Raw genomic sequence first — 18033 nt, 5'->3', positions numbered from 1 at the left:
TTATTTTAGACAGCTGTTTTTCATGACCACCATCTTGCTATGTTTTTATGGTGTTCCCTAGATTAACATAATGGAAGAATGCAGTTGTGAATCAGCATGTATGACAGTATTGTATTAATACCTCCATCTGGATGTGGTAAATGACTGGCATTTTAGTGTCTGAATTCTGTATAAGGGTACATCAGCTTCTCATTAAAACATACTTTTTTTTTAAATAGTTTTCTTTCCTAATAGATCCACGGTATATTGCACGTTATTGTCTTTTGCATTTCCAATAGTACCCATAGTGGGATGGCATTTTTAAAACAAAGACCTTCCATTTGACAGCTTGAAAGGTTTAGTGTGTAGTTAGTTAAGTAGTGTATCCCTGTCCCATGTTTCTGGGCAACTGACAGGCAGGCAGCTGCAAGCATGCCAAGTGGGGGTGGGGGTGGGGGTGGGGATGGGCTGGGGGATGGGGAGGGAGACAAGCACGGGTGGGGAGAAAGTGGGGGTATTGGAGGGATACAAGCTGGAGTGAGGGAGGGAGACAAGTGGCTGTGGGGGAGATGGGGAGGGAGAGAAGAAGGGGTGGAGGAGGGCAGGGAGATAGGAAGGGAGACAAGAAAGCTTTTTTTTTTTTTTTTTTTTTTTTTTTTTTTTACTCTGGGCATAGGCTTCACAGCCTGCTTTCAAAGCCCAGTAATCCTCCCACATACCATACACTTCTACATATCACCACTTTGACGCTAACGCTCACCGTCTGTATTGAATACATGCTAGGGCTGTCTCATACAGGACTGGTGTATTGGCATTAGCGGGGGAATTTTTACGACATGTCAGCTGGTCTTCTGGTAGATCAGTAAAGTCTGATTTTTAAGAAATTCAAATCCTTAAACTGATCCCTGCCCCAGTGGGGATTTGAACCTGGGTCCCGTAGGACTGCAGGCCACATCTCTACCGACTGAACTACCGCCTGCCCTACTACCCCTCCCCACACCCAGTCTCACTCTCACTGACTCACTCTCGCACTCACCCACACTGACTCACTCTATCAATTGCTCTCTCTCTCTCTCTCTCTCTCTCTCTCTCTCTCTCTCTCTCTCTCTCTCTCTCTCTCTCTCTCATGCACGCACGCACACACACACACACACACACACACACACACACACACACACACACACACACACACACACACACACACACACACATGGGAGTCAAGCTGGGGTGGGGTAGGGTGGGGGTGATGGGAAGTTATACAACAGGGGGTGGGGGAGGGGGAGGGGATGGAGAGGGAGACATGCCTGGCAGTGCTGAGCATGGTGGGGGATGGAGGAGGGGTGGAGGGAGAAGAGAGGGGATGGAGGGAGGACAGGAAGAGTGATGTGCACCACCACATTCTGTTCAGACACACCTGTTTCAAACCTAGGGAGGGGTGGAGTGTTCGGACTAGTGAATTGATGGCTGTTTGGATTGCGGGAATGTTCCCCCATTTGTTTTGTTCGGTCTAGTGAATCGTTGGTTATCGATGCATTGGAAATCAGGCTGTAGGTGTGTGCATATATACTGTATATATGTATATATATACTGTATACATGTGTACATATATCTATCTATCTATCTATATATTGCCAGACGCCTCAATCCCGTTTGGGGTGGCCACAAACAAATCGCCTCCAAGTCGCCCTGTCCCCCGCCATTTCACTTCCCTGCTCCCAACTCACACCCCCCTCTCTCATATACCTCTCCACCCCATCCCTCCATCTCATCCTCGGTCTCCCCCTCCCTCTTCCACCCTCCACCTCACTCACATACACTCTCTTCGTCAGTCTTTCACCCTCCATCCTCTCCACATGGCCAAACCACCTCAGTGTGTTCCTCACAACGCTTCCTATCACATCCACATCAACACCACAACGCTCCTTTATATCCTCATTCGTCAGCCTGTCTCTCCACGTGACTCCACAGGCTCCTCTTAAATAACTCATTTCCACTGCTCTCACTCTTGACTTGTGTCCTTCCAACAATGTCCAAGCTTCACTTCCATACGTTAGAGTTGGTATCACAATACTGTCATGTAGTAACTTTTTTACTTCCATGCTCACTTCCCTGTTTCTTATCACTGCTTTCAAGGAACCAGCAACCTTTCTTCCCTGCTGTACCCTTTCAAGCACTTCACCCTCCAAACCTCCATCCTTACTCATCACACTACCCAAATACTTAAACGTACTCACATTTTCCAATTCCTCACCATCCAACCTCGCTATACATTCACTGACTTCACCTCTCTCAAAGACCATCACTTTACTCTTCCCTACATTCACCTTTAGGTTCCGTTTCTTACACACTCTCTCAAACTCATCCACCAAGCCTTGCAGCTCCCCTTCGTCTTCACTCAACAACACAGTATCATCTGCAAACAACAGTACAGGAGTTTCCAAACACTATCCTCTCTCACCAGGGCCACTCCAACATCCACTACCCTACCTTGTACCTCTTTTATTACCCCATCCATGTACAGATTGAACAACCATGGAGACATGACACATCCCTGTTTCAAACCAACTTTCAAAGAGAAAAATTCACTTAGTTCACCATCCACACGCACTGCAGCCTTCGCACCATCGTACATACTCTTCACAGCATTCAACAACTTCCCACCTACTCCATATATTCTTAACACTTTCCACAATCCTTGTCTATCCACCCTGTCATATGCTTTCTCCAAATCCATGAAAGCCGCATACAACTTCTTTCCCTTCTCTAGAAACTTTTCCACTAAAGATCTAAGAATGAATATCTGATCTACACAACCTCTTCCCTTCCTAAAGCCTCCTTGTTCTTCTCCAACTAATTTCTCTGTTCTTTCTCTAACTCTGTCTATAAGTATCCTACCATACACTTTTCCTATTATACTAAGAAGACAAATGCCCCTATGATTACCACACACTTCTTTTTCCCCTTTTCCTTTGTACAAGGGAATAATTATACCTGACTTCCAATCCTCCGGGACTCTACCTTCCTCCCAGGCCAATCTGCACATCTTCCACATCCATTCTACTACTATCTCTCCCCCATGCTTCAGCATCTCACCACACACTCCATCAATTCCTGGGGCTTTCCCCGATTTAACTTTCTTCATTGCTTCCACAACCTCTATCCTACTGATTTCTTCCTGTCTTCTCACCTCCCTCCTTCTCCCAGCCATTCCCCAGCCACTTATACTCGCATTACTTCCATCCTCTACGTTCAACAATTCCTTAAAGTGTTCTCTCCATCTGCTCACTTTTTCTCCCTTCTCCACTAGTAATCTACCATGTTTATCTTTCACTCCCCTGCTAACTTCACTTCCACCCTGTCTTACTCTTTTCACTTCTCTCCAGAACATTTTCTTACAGTCCCTCCACTTTACACTCAAATTCCTTCCAAATTCCTCATCCACTCTCTTCTTACTCTCTCTTACTAATCTTTTCACCTCTCTCTTCCTTTCCACATATAACTCTCTCTTCCACCTCTCAACTTCTTCCACGCCCCTATTTCTCATCCATTCATTGTATGCTTTCTTCTTTTGTGCCACAGCCTGTTTCACCTCTTCAGTCCACCACGCTGTTCCTTGCACCCCCTCCGTCTTCTCTTCCTTCCACACACCACATCACATGCTGCACATATTTCTTCTGTAAATATCTTACACACACCTTCCACGTCTCCCATCTGCTCCAATTCATATTTGCCCAATCGTTCCTCCACTTCTCTCTTATACTCTGCCTTTTTCTCATCCTCTTGTAATCTTTCCACTCTCCTTGCAACTACTCCTTCCTCTCGTCTTTCCCTTCTTCTATTCCTCCATCTTACTTGCATCCTAATTCTGGCCACCACCAAGTAGTGGTCAGAAAGTCCACTCCCCCAACCTCTATACACTCTTGCATCCTTTACACATCTTCGCATCCTTTCATCCATACACACATAATCAATCATTGCCTTCCTTTCATTCAGTTCACCACCCACCCTTCTCATCACTCGCCATGTATACCTGTGGATCATTTTATATATATATATATATACGGTATATATATACAGTAATCCCTGTAATATCCAGATGCCCATTTTCCGGACATCCCCAATAACAGGACATTTTTATCCCGGGATCCAGCATTCCCAAAATGGGCCAGAAACTGCATTTTTTTTTTTTTTTTAATCCGACTTTTTCCCGCCCGTAATTTGAAGTTGGTGCGCGCGGCGCGGGCCAGCTGTGTTCTGGTGCGTGGTTCTGCCAACGTCCGCTAGAGCGCCCCTGCATCCTCCCCTCTTACCGCCCGTCTCTTGTTGTGTGTGCATGGTCATCGTTATGGCCGCCCACGTGCTGGCTTTTGTGGTGGTGCCTTAACTGCTGCAGGCTCTCCTGCTGCTCTCGTGCCTCTTCTTCGTGTGTGTGATGATGGCCTCGTCGCCTGAGAAGAGGAAGAGAGTGGTTTTGACTCTGGAGAAGAAGAGGGAGATATTGGACAAGGTGGATGCGGGATGGTCTACCTCACGCATCCTCCGTGAATTCACCCTGGCCCGATCTACTTTGTTTGATATCAAGAGATCTCGTGACAAACTCATGCAGTACATGGCTGACTTCTCGTCAAAAAGCAAACGCAGCGTGGAGAGGAAGGTGAAGTATACTCCCAAGTATGCTGAAGTCGACTGCTCCACATTGATTTGGTATCGACAGCAATGTGCTGCTGGTGTGATGGTGTGTGGCACGGATCTGAAGGCTGCTGCTGAGAAGTTTGCAAGGCTTCACGACGCCCTAGATTTCAAGGCTTCAAAAGGTTGGCTCTACACGTTCAAGTTACGACATGGCCTTACCAACCGTAAAGCTCATGGCGAAGCTTTGGACGCTAACGAGGATGGAGTTGACGAGTTTCGGCACAAGGTGAAGGGTTTGATCGACAGGGAGGGCCTCACTCTCGGTCAAGTCTACAACGCTGACAAAACTGGTTTATTCTATCGCTCTTTGCCAACGAACACTCTAGCCGAGGAGACGGAGAAGCGTGTACCTGGCCGCAAGCTCTCCAAGGAAAGGATATCTGCTTTGTGTTGTGCCAATGCTAACGGCATGCACCGGCTTAAGCCCGTTATTGTTGGCCGTGCAAAGCACCTCGGTGTCTTTGTGGGGTGATGGATGTCCTTCCTGTTGTCTGGTACCATTCTTTGAAGGCATGGTTTACAGCCCAGATCTTCAAAGACTGGTTCCACCGCCATTTCGTCAAGGAGGTCATACATTACCAGACGGAGACACTGGGAATCCCACACGGCCAGGTAAAGGCCCTCCTTCTCCTCGACAATGCACCTGCCCACCCATGCGACAAGGACTTGGTGGCTGAGAATGGCCGGATTAGGTTCATGTTTCTGCCACCTAATACGACTGTTCTCATCCAACCAATGGACCAAGGAGTGATCGTGGCAACGAAGAGGTTGTACCGAAGGAAGTTCCTGGACGAGGTGATGGTTGTTTTCGAGGACGAGGACGAGCGCAGGGAGGGATGGGACACACAAGGCCAGCGGACTTTGGAAAACCTTCGCTACTACAACATCAAGTCTGCCATCTACAACTGGGCCAGTGCATAGAAGGAAATCCCTGTCAAGACTCTAGAAAATGGTTGGTCTTGTCTGCTTCTCGGAACGGATGCAGAGTACGATTTCCTAGGTTTTGACGTGGATGACTTTCATGCACGTCTACGTACGCATGGTGATGACGTTGATGTGGACGATGTGCGTGAGTGGTTGGATGATGACGAGGATGATCCTGGGTATCAGACCTTGTCTGATATCGAGATCGCGTCTTCAGTTGCAGGTGTCAGTACCCAGCTTGAAGATTCCGACGAAGACGGCGACAATGATGCGGACTCCTCTCAGCGTGACGCAACTCCAGCCATTCCCAAGCTGAGCGCACTCCAGGAACACCTAGAGTTCGTTCTCGACTACCTGGAATAACCGGACTGCGACAGGGAGATGGGGCCCTGGGGACTTGTGAAGGAAGTGCGTACTTTCAGGCAGCGCATCATCAATTGTCCGAATCGTCGTTCCTTGCGTCAATCAACGATTGACAGTTTTTTCAGGCACGTGACCCCTGCTGTGCCCAGCCCTGACTCCACTCCATTGCCTTCCCAAGACAGGCCCTCATGCTCCGAGTCACAGCCCAGCACATCAGCCACGGTGGAGTCACTGCTCGACGTGAGTTTGCGTCTGTCTTCAGAGTCGTCTGGAGTGGGTACGCCATCACCACGACCCAGCGACGCACCCCTAGGTCACCTGCCAGTGATACCCTCAGACCCTGACAGTTTATAGACACCAAGAACTTCTCCACTAGACCACACGGGAGTTTACAGTGTTGTGCAGTGAAAAAAACAGTGCATTGTGTTAAGGATTTGCAGTTGTGAGTGAAAAGAAAATTTTTGAACTAAATTTAATGTAATTAGACTTTTGTGTTTCTGCTTTAGAAAATGGTTATAAGAGTGAAAAGAGTTAAAGTGCAGAGTGCAACACTTATTAAGTTACGATGGAGCATAAGTTAGATGAGTGCGCACTGTGAAGAGAATGTACTTCTGAGTGCGAATGATAAGTTCAGTGCAAGATTTCATGAACAGTGTACTGCAAGTGCTTCAGGAAATCTTTTTACTGTCAGAGTCCGAGAGGAGGCGGTTATTCATCGAGATGGTCATAGACTTGCTGTAAGTAGGCAGAATGTTTCATACTGTACTCTACTGTATTTTCCATACTATACTTCCCTCAAACACCTTATTTCACTCTTTTATGTCCCTTATTGGTGTCAATATGCTGTCTCTTAGGTGCTATGCATGTGCAGTAGGAAGGTATTTTTCTGAGTAAGGCTAGGTTAGAGTCCATAACTACCAGTCCAGGAGCCAGGGACTTGTTGTAAGTACCCAGAATGTTGAATACTGTATGAACCTACCTCAAAAACCTCATTTTATGGTTCTTTTGCATTTATCTCAGTCTTTTATGTCCCTTATTGTTGTGATTTGGGTCTTAAATAGGTGTTATGCATGTCCAGAGGGAGTTGTATAGGTGTTTTTCTGAGTTAGGTTCCATAAGTACAAGTCCATAAGCTGGGGCCTAATATCTGGACAGGACCACTATCCGGACCTGCCTATGGCTCTATTACGTCGGATATTGGAGGGATTACTGTATTATACTGTATATTTACAGTAATCCCTATACTGTCCAGATGCCCACTATCCTGGCTCCCCACTCACCGGACATTGTGGGCATGGACCCTCCAAACCCAAAAATGGCCAAAAAAAGAAGAAAAAAAAACCCAAATCAAAATTTTTTCCCACCTGTAATTTGAAATTATATGTAGAAAGAAAGAGAGAGGTGAAAAGATTAGTAAGAGAGAGAGTAAGAAGAGAGTCGATGAGGAATTTGGAAGGAATTTGAGTGTAAAGTGGTGGGACTGTAAGAAAATGTTCTGGAAAGAGGTGAAGAGTGTAAGACAGGGCAGAAGTGAAGTTAGCAGGGGAGTTCGTTTCGTTTCGTTTTCGTTTTTAAAGGCTCCAACATGCTTGCATGTGTCGGCCTTGGTCACCTAATGGCGGCTCTCCACGCTGCACGATCCATTGCAGCCTCCCTGTTCAGTCCCTTAACCCTAAGGTCACACTTAATGACCACGTCCCATGTCTTTCTTGGTCTACCCCTCATAACCCCACCCCCAATATTAACACTTCTCACCTTCCTCACCCAATTATCATCCCCCATCCTCTCCACATGTCCAAACCACCTCAGTCTACCTCTCCTCATCACAACACCAATACACTCCAGTTCCATCCTACCTCTCAACTCTTCCATTGTAAACCCAGCCCCTCTAGGCCTTGGACGCAGGGACGCACTGCACATCCACCTAATCATTGTCATTTCTGTACGTCTGAGCCGGCGAATGTCTTCCTCCTTCACTGCCCAGGTCTCACTGCCATACAGCATTACACTCCTAACACATGCTGCATACAAAGACCCCTTAGCACGTAGGGAGAGCCCTCTCAGTGTCAGGAGAGGCAAGAGCTCCCTGAACTTCTTCCAACCACTTCTCACCCTAGCCATAGAGCTAGCTCCAGCCCCACCTCCAGCACACAACATGTCTCCCAAATAACAAAACTCTTCCACACACTCAAGAGATTCACCAGCAAGTTCAATCCTTTCACGTCTGACGATCTCCACCTGCTCACCCCGGCACGCCGTACACATAAAATCAGCATTATCTCGCAGTCTACCTCTGATACCACTACATCTCTTATGCACCCATTTATCACACACACTGCACAAGATGGAATTACTTCCCACGCCCTTGTGGCAAACTGCACATGGCCACTCTCCCTCGTCTTTGACAGTACCGCCACCAACCCTAGATATCATCACTTTTGTTTTATCTGCATTTACCCTTAAACCCTTTTGCCCCACACCATCTCTCCACTTCCTAAACCTATCCTCCGCCTCCCTTTCATTCTCTGCAATCAACACCAAATCATCAGCATACAACAACTCCCACGGGAGTCCGTTTCTAAAGTCACGTGAAAGGGCTTCAAGTACCATGATAAACAACATGGGACTCATGACTGACCCCTGATGCACACCAGCATTCACAGAAAACTCATCACTCAAATCTCCATTCACTCTCACCTGGGTGTGAGCACCCACATACATGGCCATCACCACCCTAACCAGCCACTCCTCCAAGCCAAGCTTTCTCATTGCCCACTTCACCACCTCTCTAGGGACTCTGTCAAAGGCCTTTTCCAAATCAACAAAAACAAAATAAAGAACCCTTCTCCTACCAATATATTTTTCCTGAAGCTGTCGAAAAATGAATACCTGGCATAAACCCAAACTGCATCTCATCAATATTCACTCTTTCTCTAATCATACCTTCTAAAACTCTCTCCATTACCTTCATTATCTGATCTAAAAGCTTTATACCTCTATAATTTCCTTTTTCCAGGGCATCACCCTTCCCTTTATACACATTTACAATTACACTCTTCAGCCAATCATCTGGGACAACACACTCATAAATAATCCTGTTTATCAGGTCAGTGACTAAACTCACCCCTATATCGCCTGAGGCCTTCAACATTTCGGCAGTCAACCCAGACACACCTGCTGCCTTCCCCACCCTCATCCTGCCTATTGCCTCACTCACAGTAGCAGTATCAATCAAGGCCAAGGGCCAGACACTGGATCTGCTGGCTCCAAACCTTCCCTGTCCCTGTCAAACTCCTCATTCAACAACCGGTTATAATGCTCTCTCCATGCATCTTTAATATCCTCACTGTTCACCACTACCCTTCCATCATCATTCTTCACACACTGCTCACCTATGATATCCCGATTATCCCTCTTCACCTGACCTGCCACCCTAAATATATTTTTCCTTTCCCCATGATTTAGGTTATCAAGTAATTGTCTCTGTGACTCAGACTTTGCCCTGTATACCTCTCTCCTAGCCCTACGCTTGGCAGCCAAATATTCCTCTTTGCTACCACCCTTCTTCCATTCCCGGAAAAGCCTTCTTTTCTCCTTAATTGCAGCTTCTACACCCTCATCCCACCACCAAGTTACTTTATGTCTTGGTGGTCCTCTTGTCCAGCCGCATGTTACGTCAGTAACTCTCAAGAAATTGTTCTTGAGGGCTCTGTACTGTTCATTAACGCCTCTGTCTACAGCTCCCTGTTCAGCCACCACTCTCCTCAATTCGCTATAGAAGGCATCCCTTACTACTTGGTTTTTCAGCTTCCATATTTTCCTCCTAGGTACATAAGTCCTCTTTTTCATCACTTGTTCTTTAAGCACCATATCATAAATCAATAGTTTGTGCTGCTGCACACACTCCTCACTTCCTATAACTTTAACATCCCTCACTAACACACACTCCTCACTTCCTATAACTTTAACATCCCTCACTAACCTCCTATCGGCCCTCCTAACCAGAAAATAATCTATCTGACTGCTATTTCCCCCAGACTCATACGTAATTAACCTACTGTCTCTTTTCCTAAAATATGTGTTGCACACAATCATGTCCGTTGCCTCCCCAAACTCGAGTATCCTTTCCCCTTCTGCATTCCTTAGACCATATGCACATCCCCCATGTACTCCTTCATAACCTTGTGCTGTTTCACCTACATGACCATTTAAGTCCCCTCCCAAAATCACTATCTCATCATCCCGCATACCACCCACTAGACGTATTAAATCATCCCAAAATCTATCTTTCTCTGATTCATCCAATCCTGCCTGTGGAGCATATGCCGATATAATTGCAGCTATCTTTCTACCCAACAGAATTTTCACTACCAATATCCTATCTCTTACTCTCAAAACATTCATAACATATTCCACCCATTTCTCCGCAACCATCACACCAACACCTCCATATCCGTCTGTCCCCCCCTGCCAAAACAACTTATAGCAACAGTCCTTCCCAACAATCTTTCTGGCTGATCCACCCCTGTACCGGACTTCCTGCAAACACGCCACATCCACCCACCTCCTACTGAATGCCTCAATGACTTCCCCTGCTCTTACCCTCAAACTTCCCACATTCCATGAACCCACCCTCATCCCCATGGGTGATTTACTGTCCTCAGGCTTTCTTTGAAACCTTTTTTGTTTTGTCATCTTCATTATTAATAAATGGGGACAGACACAGCACAGGTCCCACTCACTGCACAATCCCAGGTCCAGGCAATGGATCTGGGACCCCTAGCCCACCAGCTTACCAGTGGCTGTGGTAGTGGCCTCGGGGCACCCTGCCAGGACAGCTGCAGGGACACCCTCCAAGCGCATCTTGGCACTGCAACTATCCCGCCATTATACACCTGCTGATAGGGCAGCCTCCTGGGGCCCTACTTCCAGGTTCGGGCCCCTCTCTATTGGGCGGAAGCAGCAGCCTGGGAACCGCAATGCCCTGTACCCTCTAGCACAGGCCCAAGCCCCATCTCGCCCTCGACCCATGATCTATGCCAGCGGAACCCCCGCCACGCGTCCCCCCAGAAGTCCGCCACTAGGTAGCGGGGACAAAGTTTTCTGGCCGCATGCCCTTGCTGGCGCCAACCCCTGTAACGTAGTGGGATGCATTGTGTGAAATGTAAAGTGCATGTGGTGTAGTGCATAGATAGTTAGAGGAAATGTTTGGGAGAGTATGTTGGTCTACTCTCTATGTTACTGTCACACTGAAAAGGTCAGCAAAGGGGGATGGTTAGATAGCTAGTGAAACAGGAGCTCCAGCTCTCCCTATCACCAGCATTCCCATTCCCCTCGGGAGTACTACCCCGTTCGGCCCGTGCTACGGCCTCCTCCTACATCATTATATCATATCATCATCCAGTCCTGTGTTGCCCCACGAGGAGCATAGGAGCCTGGGGCTAGGCAAGTTGGTCCTGACATTTAAGATGAGAGTGACTAGCCTCTCTCATCCCTGAGTGGCATTACATGAGCAACAAGCCTCTACCACCCCCATGTATATACGCATTTTAATCTCTGAATTTTTAAAAGTTGAACCTTCCTAGCCAAGTTTTTAGAAAAATATACATCTGCCCTCCTCTCTCCCTGTTTCCCCATTTTTCATGACACTTTTTATTGTTCTTTTTTCCTTTTCAGGTAGCTTCACATTGAGTGACGAGCAGGGAAACCATTTACAGTGCTGGGTGGTAACCATATAACCAACCTATACATGTTCCCTATGGTTCAACAAGTGGGTTGGTGGAGAGTTAATGCCATCCCCCGTAAAACAACTAATTCAAAGGCAGATAGCCACCGCTTGCGGGATCATGGCATCTGGCTATAAATAGATAGCTAGATGGTTAGATAGATATCATCATAGTAAACACCTTAGACTGATTTTACGGTACATGCCAAAAATAATAGTTTTATCATAGCTGTGACTGATGCTATAAAAGCCCTAACAAGAATGAGATCTGAATATGACAGCTGCAAGAGACCTGTACAAGGTCTGTTTAGAAAGTATACGACCTTAGGCTCTAAAAAAAAAAAAATAGCCAACATGTTGAGCTAGGACACTAATCCCCCTCAGAGTCGGCTCCTACTGATTTGACACATGTAGCCCAGTGTTTTTTTTCCACTGCCTGAAACATTTTTCAAAGTCTTTTCGGTATCTCCTGCTGGTGCTTTGTTGCATTCATCGTGATCTCTTCTCTCTTCTCAAATCAGGAATCCTTCAGCAGGGTTTAGAGTTTGGAGAATAACAAAAGTTGCACAGGGCCATATCTGGGGAATAAGGAGCATGCCAGACCTGGGGGATGTAATGCTTGGCCAAAAATTCCTGCATCAGTTGAGAACAATGGGCAAGGGCATTGTCATGTTGCAGTTTTCAACTTGCTGCATTCCAAAGGTGTGGTCTCTTCCACTGAACTGCATCATGAAGATGACGGATAATGTCGAGGTACTAATGTCTGATGATAGCCTTACCTTGTGGTGCATATTCATGATGCACAATGCCACTGTAGTAAAAAAAAATATCAGTATGCCAGTGCATTTCACCTTCCTGCAGACCTGTTGTACATTTTTTGGCCGAGACGACCCTGCATGCTTCCACTGGGATGACTATGCTTTGGTTTCTGGGTCGTACCCGTACACCCAAGTCTCATCTCCAACAATAACAGTCTTCATAAAGTCTGGGTCACGACTCCAGCATGTTTTGAGCAATGTTCATCCAAGAGAAGAGATCATGACAAATTTGATGAAACACCTGCAGGAGGTACTGAAATCTGACTTTGAAATACTGTATGTTTCAGGCAGTGGAAGGAATGCTGGGCTATGTGTGTTAAGTCAGAAGGGCCTACTTTGGGGGGGATTAGTGTATTAGTGTCCTAGCTCAACAGGTTTCTTAGAGCCTAAGGTTGGATACTTTCTGAACAGACCTCATATGAAGGATTTTTACTGCCCATTAACATATGGGTGTAAGATTATGGTGTGGTATGAAAAGGAAAAGTCTGGAGTAAAGAATAGGGGAAATGGGGCTGTTTAGGAATGTGTGTAAAGTGCAGACAGTGGACAAGATAAGGAATAATGTCATTTATGAAAGATATTATATACCTGTAGTAAGAAAAATCTCTGGACACCAGAATAAAAAAAAAATGTGCAAATGGTGGTCATATGGACAGAATGAGTATGAATGGTATATCTGAGTGAGTTTGACAATGGGGGAGTCATGCTTGGCCAAGAAAATGGTTGGTAGATATGGTTAATGAGTGTGTGAGAAAGTGAGGTATAGAGAGTGATGAGGCCAGGGAACTGTCATTGAATTGAGCAGGTTGGAGGAGTTTTGTGCAGAGTAGTGTATGACAAAGGTTTGGCACCACAGTTCTTTCCTAATGAGGTAGTAGTTGTCTGATTGACACTAGCTGGTAAGTGGTATGAAGTGAGCAAACATGGACTGGTATGCCTCTGAGCTGGAGTTAGGATTCCAGGGGCTTGAATGGTGAGTGAATGAGATTGTGGCCCATTCATTTGGGCAGATATTGGTTTATTTTTCTTTCTGTCAGGTTTTTCTTTTCTGTCTTTGGACGCAACCCCCTTGCATACATGGGTGGGAAAAGTGATATCGATGATGATGGTGATAATGATGATGAAGCACTTATGAAGGTATTGAATGCAGGTCTTCATATACTTTACTGATACTGGTCACTTATGTTGTTCAGTTCTTTGACAGCAACAAATTTGAGGGCAGTGAGGGCCGAGTGAGACAGGCAGGGCGGTTGGTGCTGTTGGTGGGAGGGCGCCCTCTAACAGAAGCACAGGCTGCCAGGCTAATTGTGGCAGAGGCACGCCAGATGGTACAGGTGAGTTCACTGTACTCACTGTTAACTGTATCTCTCATATAGTTATTTATTGCCCCACCAGGAGCATAGGAGCCCAGGATAAGGCTACTGAGACTAGACATTTAAGGTGAGAATGATGTCACTTCTCTGAGTAGCAAAATGTGAGCAATAAACCTGTATCACCCTTTCGATGTAGCTGAACCCTTGCCGGTTATATCTGCTTTAAATACAGTACAATAACTCACTAGACCACCAAGCATCCATTAGGTTGTAGGGATATCAGCCAGTGTTGTAAATGGTTTCTTGGGGTACAAAAAACCATTTGCATAATCACTTAGGGAGTAGGCTGTAACACCAGCCAGTCAGGGTGGTACTTCCAAGGGGAATGGGAATGCTAGTGATAGCGAGAGCTGGAGCTCCCATTTCACTAGCTGCCTGAATAAACGACCATCCCCCTTTTCTGACCTTTTCAATGTTACACGAACATGGAGAGTAGACCAGCATACTCTCCCAAACACATCCCCAAATTCATGCACTATACCACATGCACTTTACATATCACACATCGTACCCCACTACATAACAGGGGTTGGTGCCAGCAAGGGCATGTGGCTAGAAAACTTTGCCCCTGCAACCTAGTGGTGGACCTATTGAGGGGAGGCATGACAAGGGCTCACCCAGCATAGATTTTGGGGTCGGGATGGGAAAGGGCTTGAACCTGTGCTAGAGGGTACAGGGCATTACGCTTTCCAGGCTGCTGCTTCTGCCCAATAGAGAGGGGGCCCAAACCTGGGAGTAGCCCCTCAGGAGGCTGTCGCATCAATGGGTGTACAATGGCAGGTCAGTTACAGAGCCAAGGTGTGCTTGGAGGGTGTCCCTGTAGCTGTCCTGACAAGGTGTCCCCAGGCCACTGCCACAGCCACTGGTCACAGTTGGTGGGCTATGGGTTCCAGATCCCATGTTTGACCTGGGACTGTGCAGGTGGGTGGGGCCTGCACTATGTCTCTCCCCATTATATATTTACTGATTATGACAAAAAAGAAAAAAATTCAAAGCAAGCCTGATGAAACTAAATCACCCAAGGGAATAAGATCGACATCATGGAATGAAGGAGGTTTGAGGTGTCAAGTTGGGAAGGTAGTTGAAGCATTGAGTAGGAGGTGGGTGGATGTAGTATGTTTGCAAGAGGTCAGGTATAGGGAAGGATCAGCCAGAATGATTGCTGGGAGGGATGCATGTTACAAGTCGTTTTGGCAGGGTAGGGCAGATGGATATTGTGCTGTGGGTGTTTTGATTAAGGCAAAATGGGTGGAATATGTCATGAATGTAATGAGAGTCAGCAAAAGGATAATAGTAGTGAAAATTTTGTTCAGTGGGATAATGTTTGCATTTATATTGACTTATCTCCATAGGCAGGCATGGATGAGGTAGGGAAGGATAGATTCTGGGATGACTTAGTACATGTAGTAAGTGGTATGGGGGATGATGAGATTGTAGTTTGGGGAGGGGACTTAAATGGTCATGTAGGTGAAGCAGCTGAAGGATATGAAGAAGTAGGCCTACATGGGGGATGCACATGTGGTATAAGAAGTAAGGAAGGGGAAAGGATACTTGAGTTTGGGAAGGCAATGAACATGATTGTGTGCAACACTCATTATAGGAAAATAGAAAGTAGGTTGATTACATACGAGTCTGGGAGAAATAGCAGCCAGATAGACTGTTTCCTGGGGACGAGGGTTTGGAGGTTAGTGAGGGATGTTAAAGTTATCGAAAGCAATGAGCATGTGCAGCAACACAAGTTATTGATATGTGACTTGGTGCTTAAGAAGCGGGTGATGAAAATAGAGGACCTGTGCACCTAGGAGGAAAACATGGAACTTGAAAAACCTAGGAGGAAAATATGGAAGTTAAGTGCTTGAAAAGGTGTAACAGGGAAGAAAGGTTGCTGGTTCCTTGAAAGCAGTGATCAGAAACAGGGAAGTGAGCATGGAAGTGAAAGAGCTACTATATGACAAACAGTAAAATCTCACTATAACGGACTAATTGGGGCCCAAGCCATTCCAAAAAAACGAAATTCCGTTAAAGGCAACATCTGGACATCCCCATGCTAACTCAGACTTTTTCCGACGTATCAGACAGTAGTCCGGATTGCACCAACTGTTTTTAAACTGTTTTCACTACCATTGTAGTACTGCACAGTATTATACATTCACTACAGTAATCAAATGGTATAATATACATAATAATACTGTACTGTACACTGATAAACATGACTTTTATTTACCTTGTTGTGGTGAACATAGCTGAAGTGGTCATGCAGTCCAAACTGCTTCTGGCTTTATCGGACTTCTTGCGATATGTAAGAATATAGTCCGGTAGCTCCTTGAGTCCGATAAAAGCGAATTCCACTCTACTAAAGTGCCTTATATCGAGGTCTTACTATATTGTGATACCGACTCTAACGTATGGAAGTAAAACTTGGACCTTGTTGGAGGGACAGAAGTCAAGAGTGAGAGCTGTGAAAATGAGTTGTTTGAGAGGAGCATGTGGAGTTACATGGAGAGACAGACTCACAAATTAGGAGGTGAAAGAACGTTGTGGTGTGGATGTGAATGTGATAGGAAACATTAGGAGAAACAGACTGAGGTGGTTTGGGCATGTGGAGAGGATGGAGAGTGAGAGACTGACAAGGAGAGTGTATGTGAATGAGGTGCAGGGGGGGAGAGGGAGGGGGAGGCCAAGGATGAGATGGAGGGATAGAGTGGAGAGGTGTATGAGAGAGGGAGGTGTGAGCTGGGAGCAGAGCAATGAAATGGCAGGGGACAGGGCAACATGGAGGCACTTTGTTTGAGGCCACCCCTTACAGGATTAAGGCATCTGGCAATGCTTAGATAGATAGATAGATAGAAAAACCAAACAGTAAGGGATGCCTTCCATAGTGAGATGAGTAGAGTGGTGGTTGAACAGGGAGACATTGACAGAAGTGTTAATGAACAGTTTAGAGCCCTCAAGAACAACCTCTTGAGAGTTACTGATTCAGCATTTGAATGGGCAAGGGACCCCCCAAGACATAAAGTAACTTGTAGGTGGGATGAGGGTGTAGAAGCTGCAGTTGAGGAGAAAAGAAGGCTTTTCCAGGAATGGAAAAAGGGTGGTATTAAAGAGGAATACTTGGCTGCCAAGCATAGGGCTACAAAAGAGGTTTGCAGGGCAAAGTCTGAGTTTCACAGAGTTTTACTCGGTAACTTAAATAGTGTGGAAAGGAAGAATATAATATTTAAGGTGGCAAATCAGACGAAGAGGGAGAATAGGGATAGCATAGATGAGCAGTGTGTGAAGAATGATGAAGGAAAAGCAGTGGTGAACAGTGAAGTTATTAAAGATGCTAGGAGAGAGCATTACAACCGATTGTTGATTGAGGAGTTTGACATGGACAGGGAAGGTGTGGAGCCAGCATATCCAGTGTTTGGCCCTTGGCCTTTGATTGATACTGCTACTGTGAGCAAGGCAATAGAGAGGATGCAAGTGGGGAAGGCAGCAGGTGTGTCTGGGCTGACTGCTGAAATGTTGAAAGCCTCAGGAGATATAGGAGTTGGGTTAGTAAGTGTCACTGACTTAATAAATGTGAGTATATTTGAGTGTGTTGTCCCAAATGATTGGCTGAAGAGTGTAATTGTAAATGTGTACAAGGGGAAAGGTGATGCCCTGGAAAGAGGAAATTATAGAGGTATGAAACTTTTGGACCAGATAATGCAGGTAATGGAGAGAGTTCTAGAAGGTATGATTAGAGAATGAGCGAGCATTGATGAGAACCAGTTTGGGTTTACGCTAGGCAAAGGGACCACTGATGCCATATTCATTGTACAACAGCTTCAGGAAAAATATGTAGGAAAGAAAAGGGATCTGTACTTTGTTTTTGTTGATCTGGAGAAGGCCTTTGACAGAGTCTCTTGAGAGGTGGCAAAGTGAGTAATGAGAATGCTTGGGATCAAGAAGTGGCTGGTTAGGGTAGTTATGGCTGTGTATGTGGGTGCTCGCACCCAGGTGAGGATAATAGGAAATTTGAATGATGAGTTTTCTGTGAATGGTGGTATGCATCAGGAGTCAGTCTTGAGCCCTGGGAGCAGGTAAGGATAATTGGAGATTTGAATGATGAGTTTTCTGTGAATGGTGGTATGCATCAGGAGTCAGTCTTGAGCCCCATGTTGTTTATCATGGT

General features: G+C 46.0%; 1 protein-coding gene across 1 annotated transcript in view; it reads left to right on the top strand.

Moving 5' to 3' along the window:
- The window catches only part of PolQ (DNA polymerase theta), a 290206-nt gene that overhangs the window by 165171 nt on the left and 107002 nt on the right, over positions 1-18033 (top strand). The window contains exons 22-23 of the mRNA XM_080282250.1: positions 12205-12436; positions 13695-13835. Coding sequence (XP_080138376.1) covers positions 12205-12436; positions 13695-13835 — 373 coding nt within the window. The remainder of the gene's footprint in view (positions 1-12204; positions 12437-13694; positions 13836-18033) is intronic.

The sequence above is a fragment of the Coenobita brevimanus genome, chromosome 93, assembly GCF_032717465.1.
Source record: "Coenobita brevimanus isolate Jiangsu-jjx chromosome 93, ASM3271746v2, whole genome shotgun sequence".
Lineage (NCBI taxonomy): Eukaryota > Metazoa > Arthropoda > Malacostraca > Decapoda > Coenobitidae > Coenobita > Coenobita brevimanus.
Note: the sequence above shows the minus strand (reverse complement) of the source record. Positions and strands in the feature narration are given on the sequence as shown.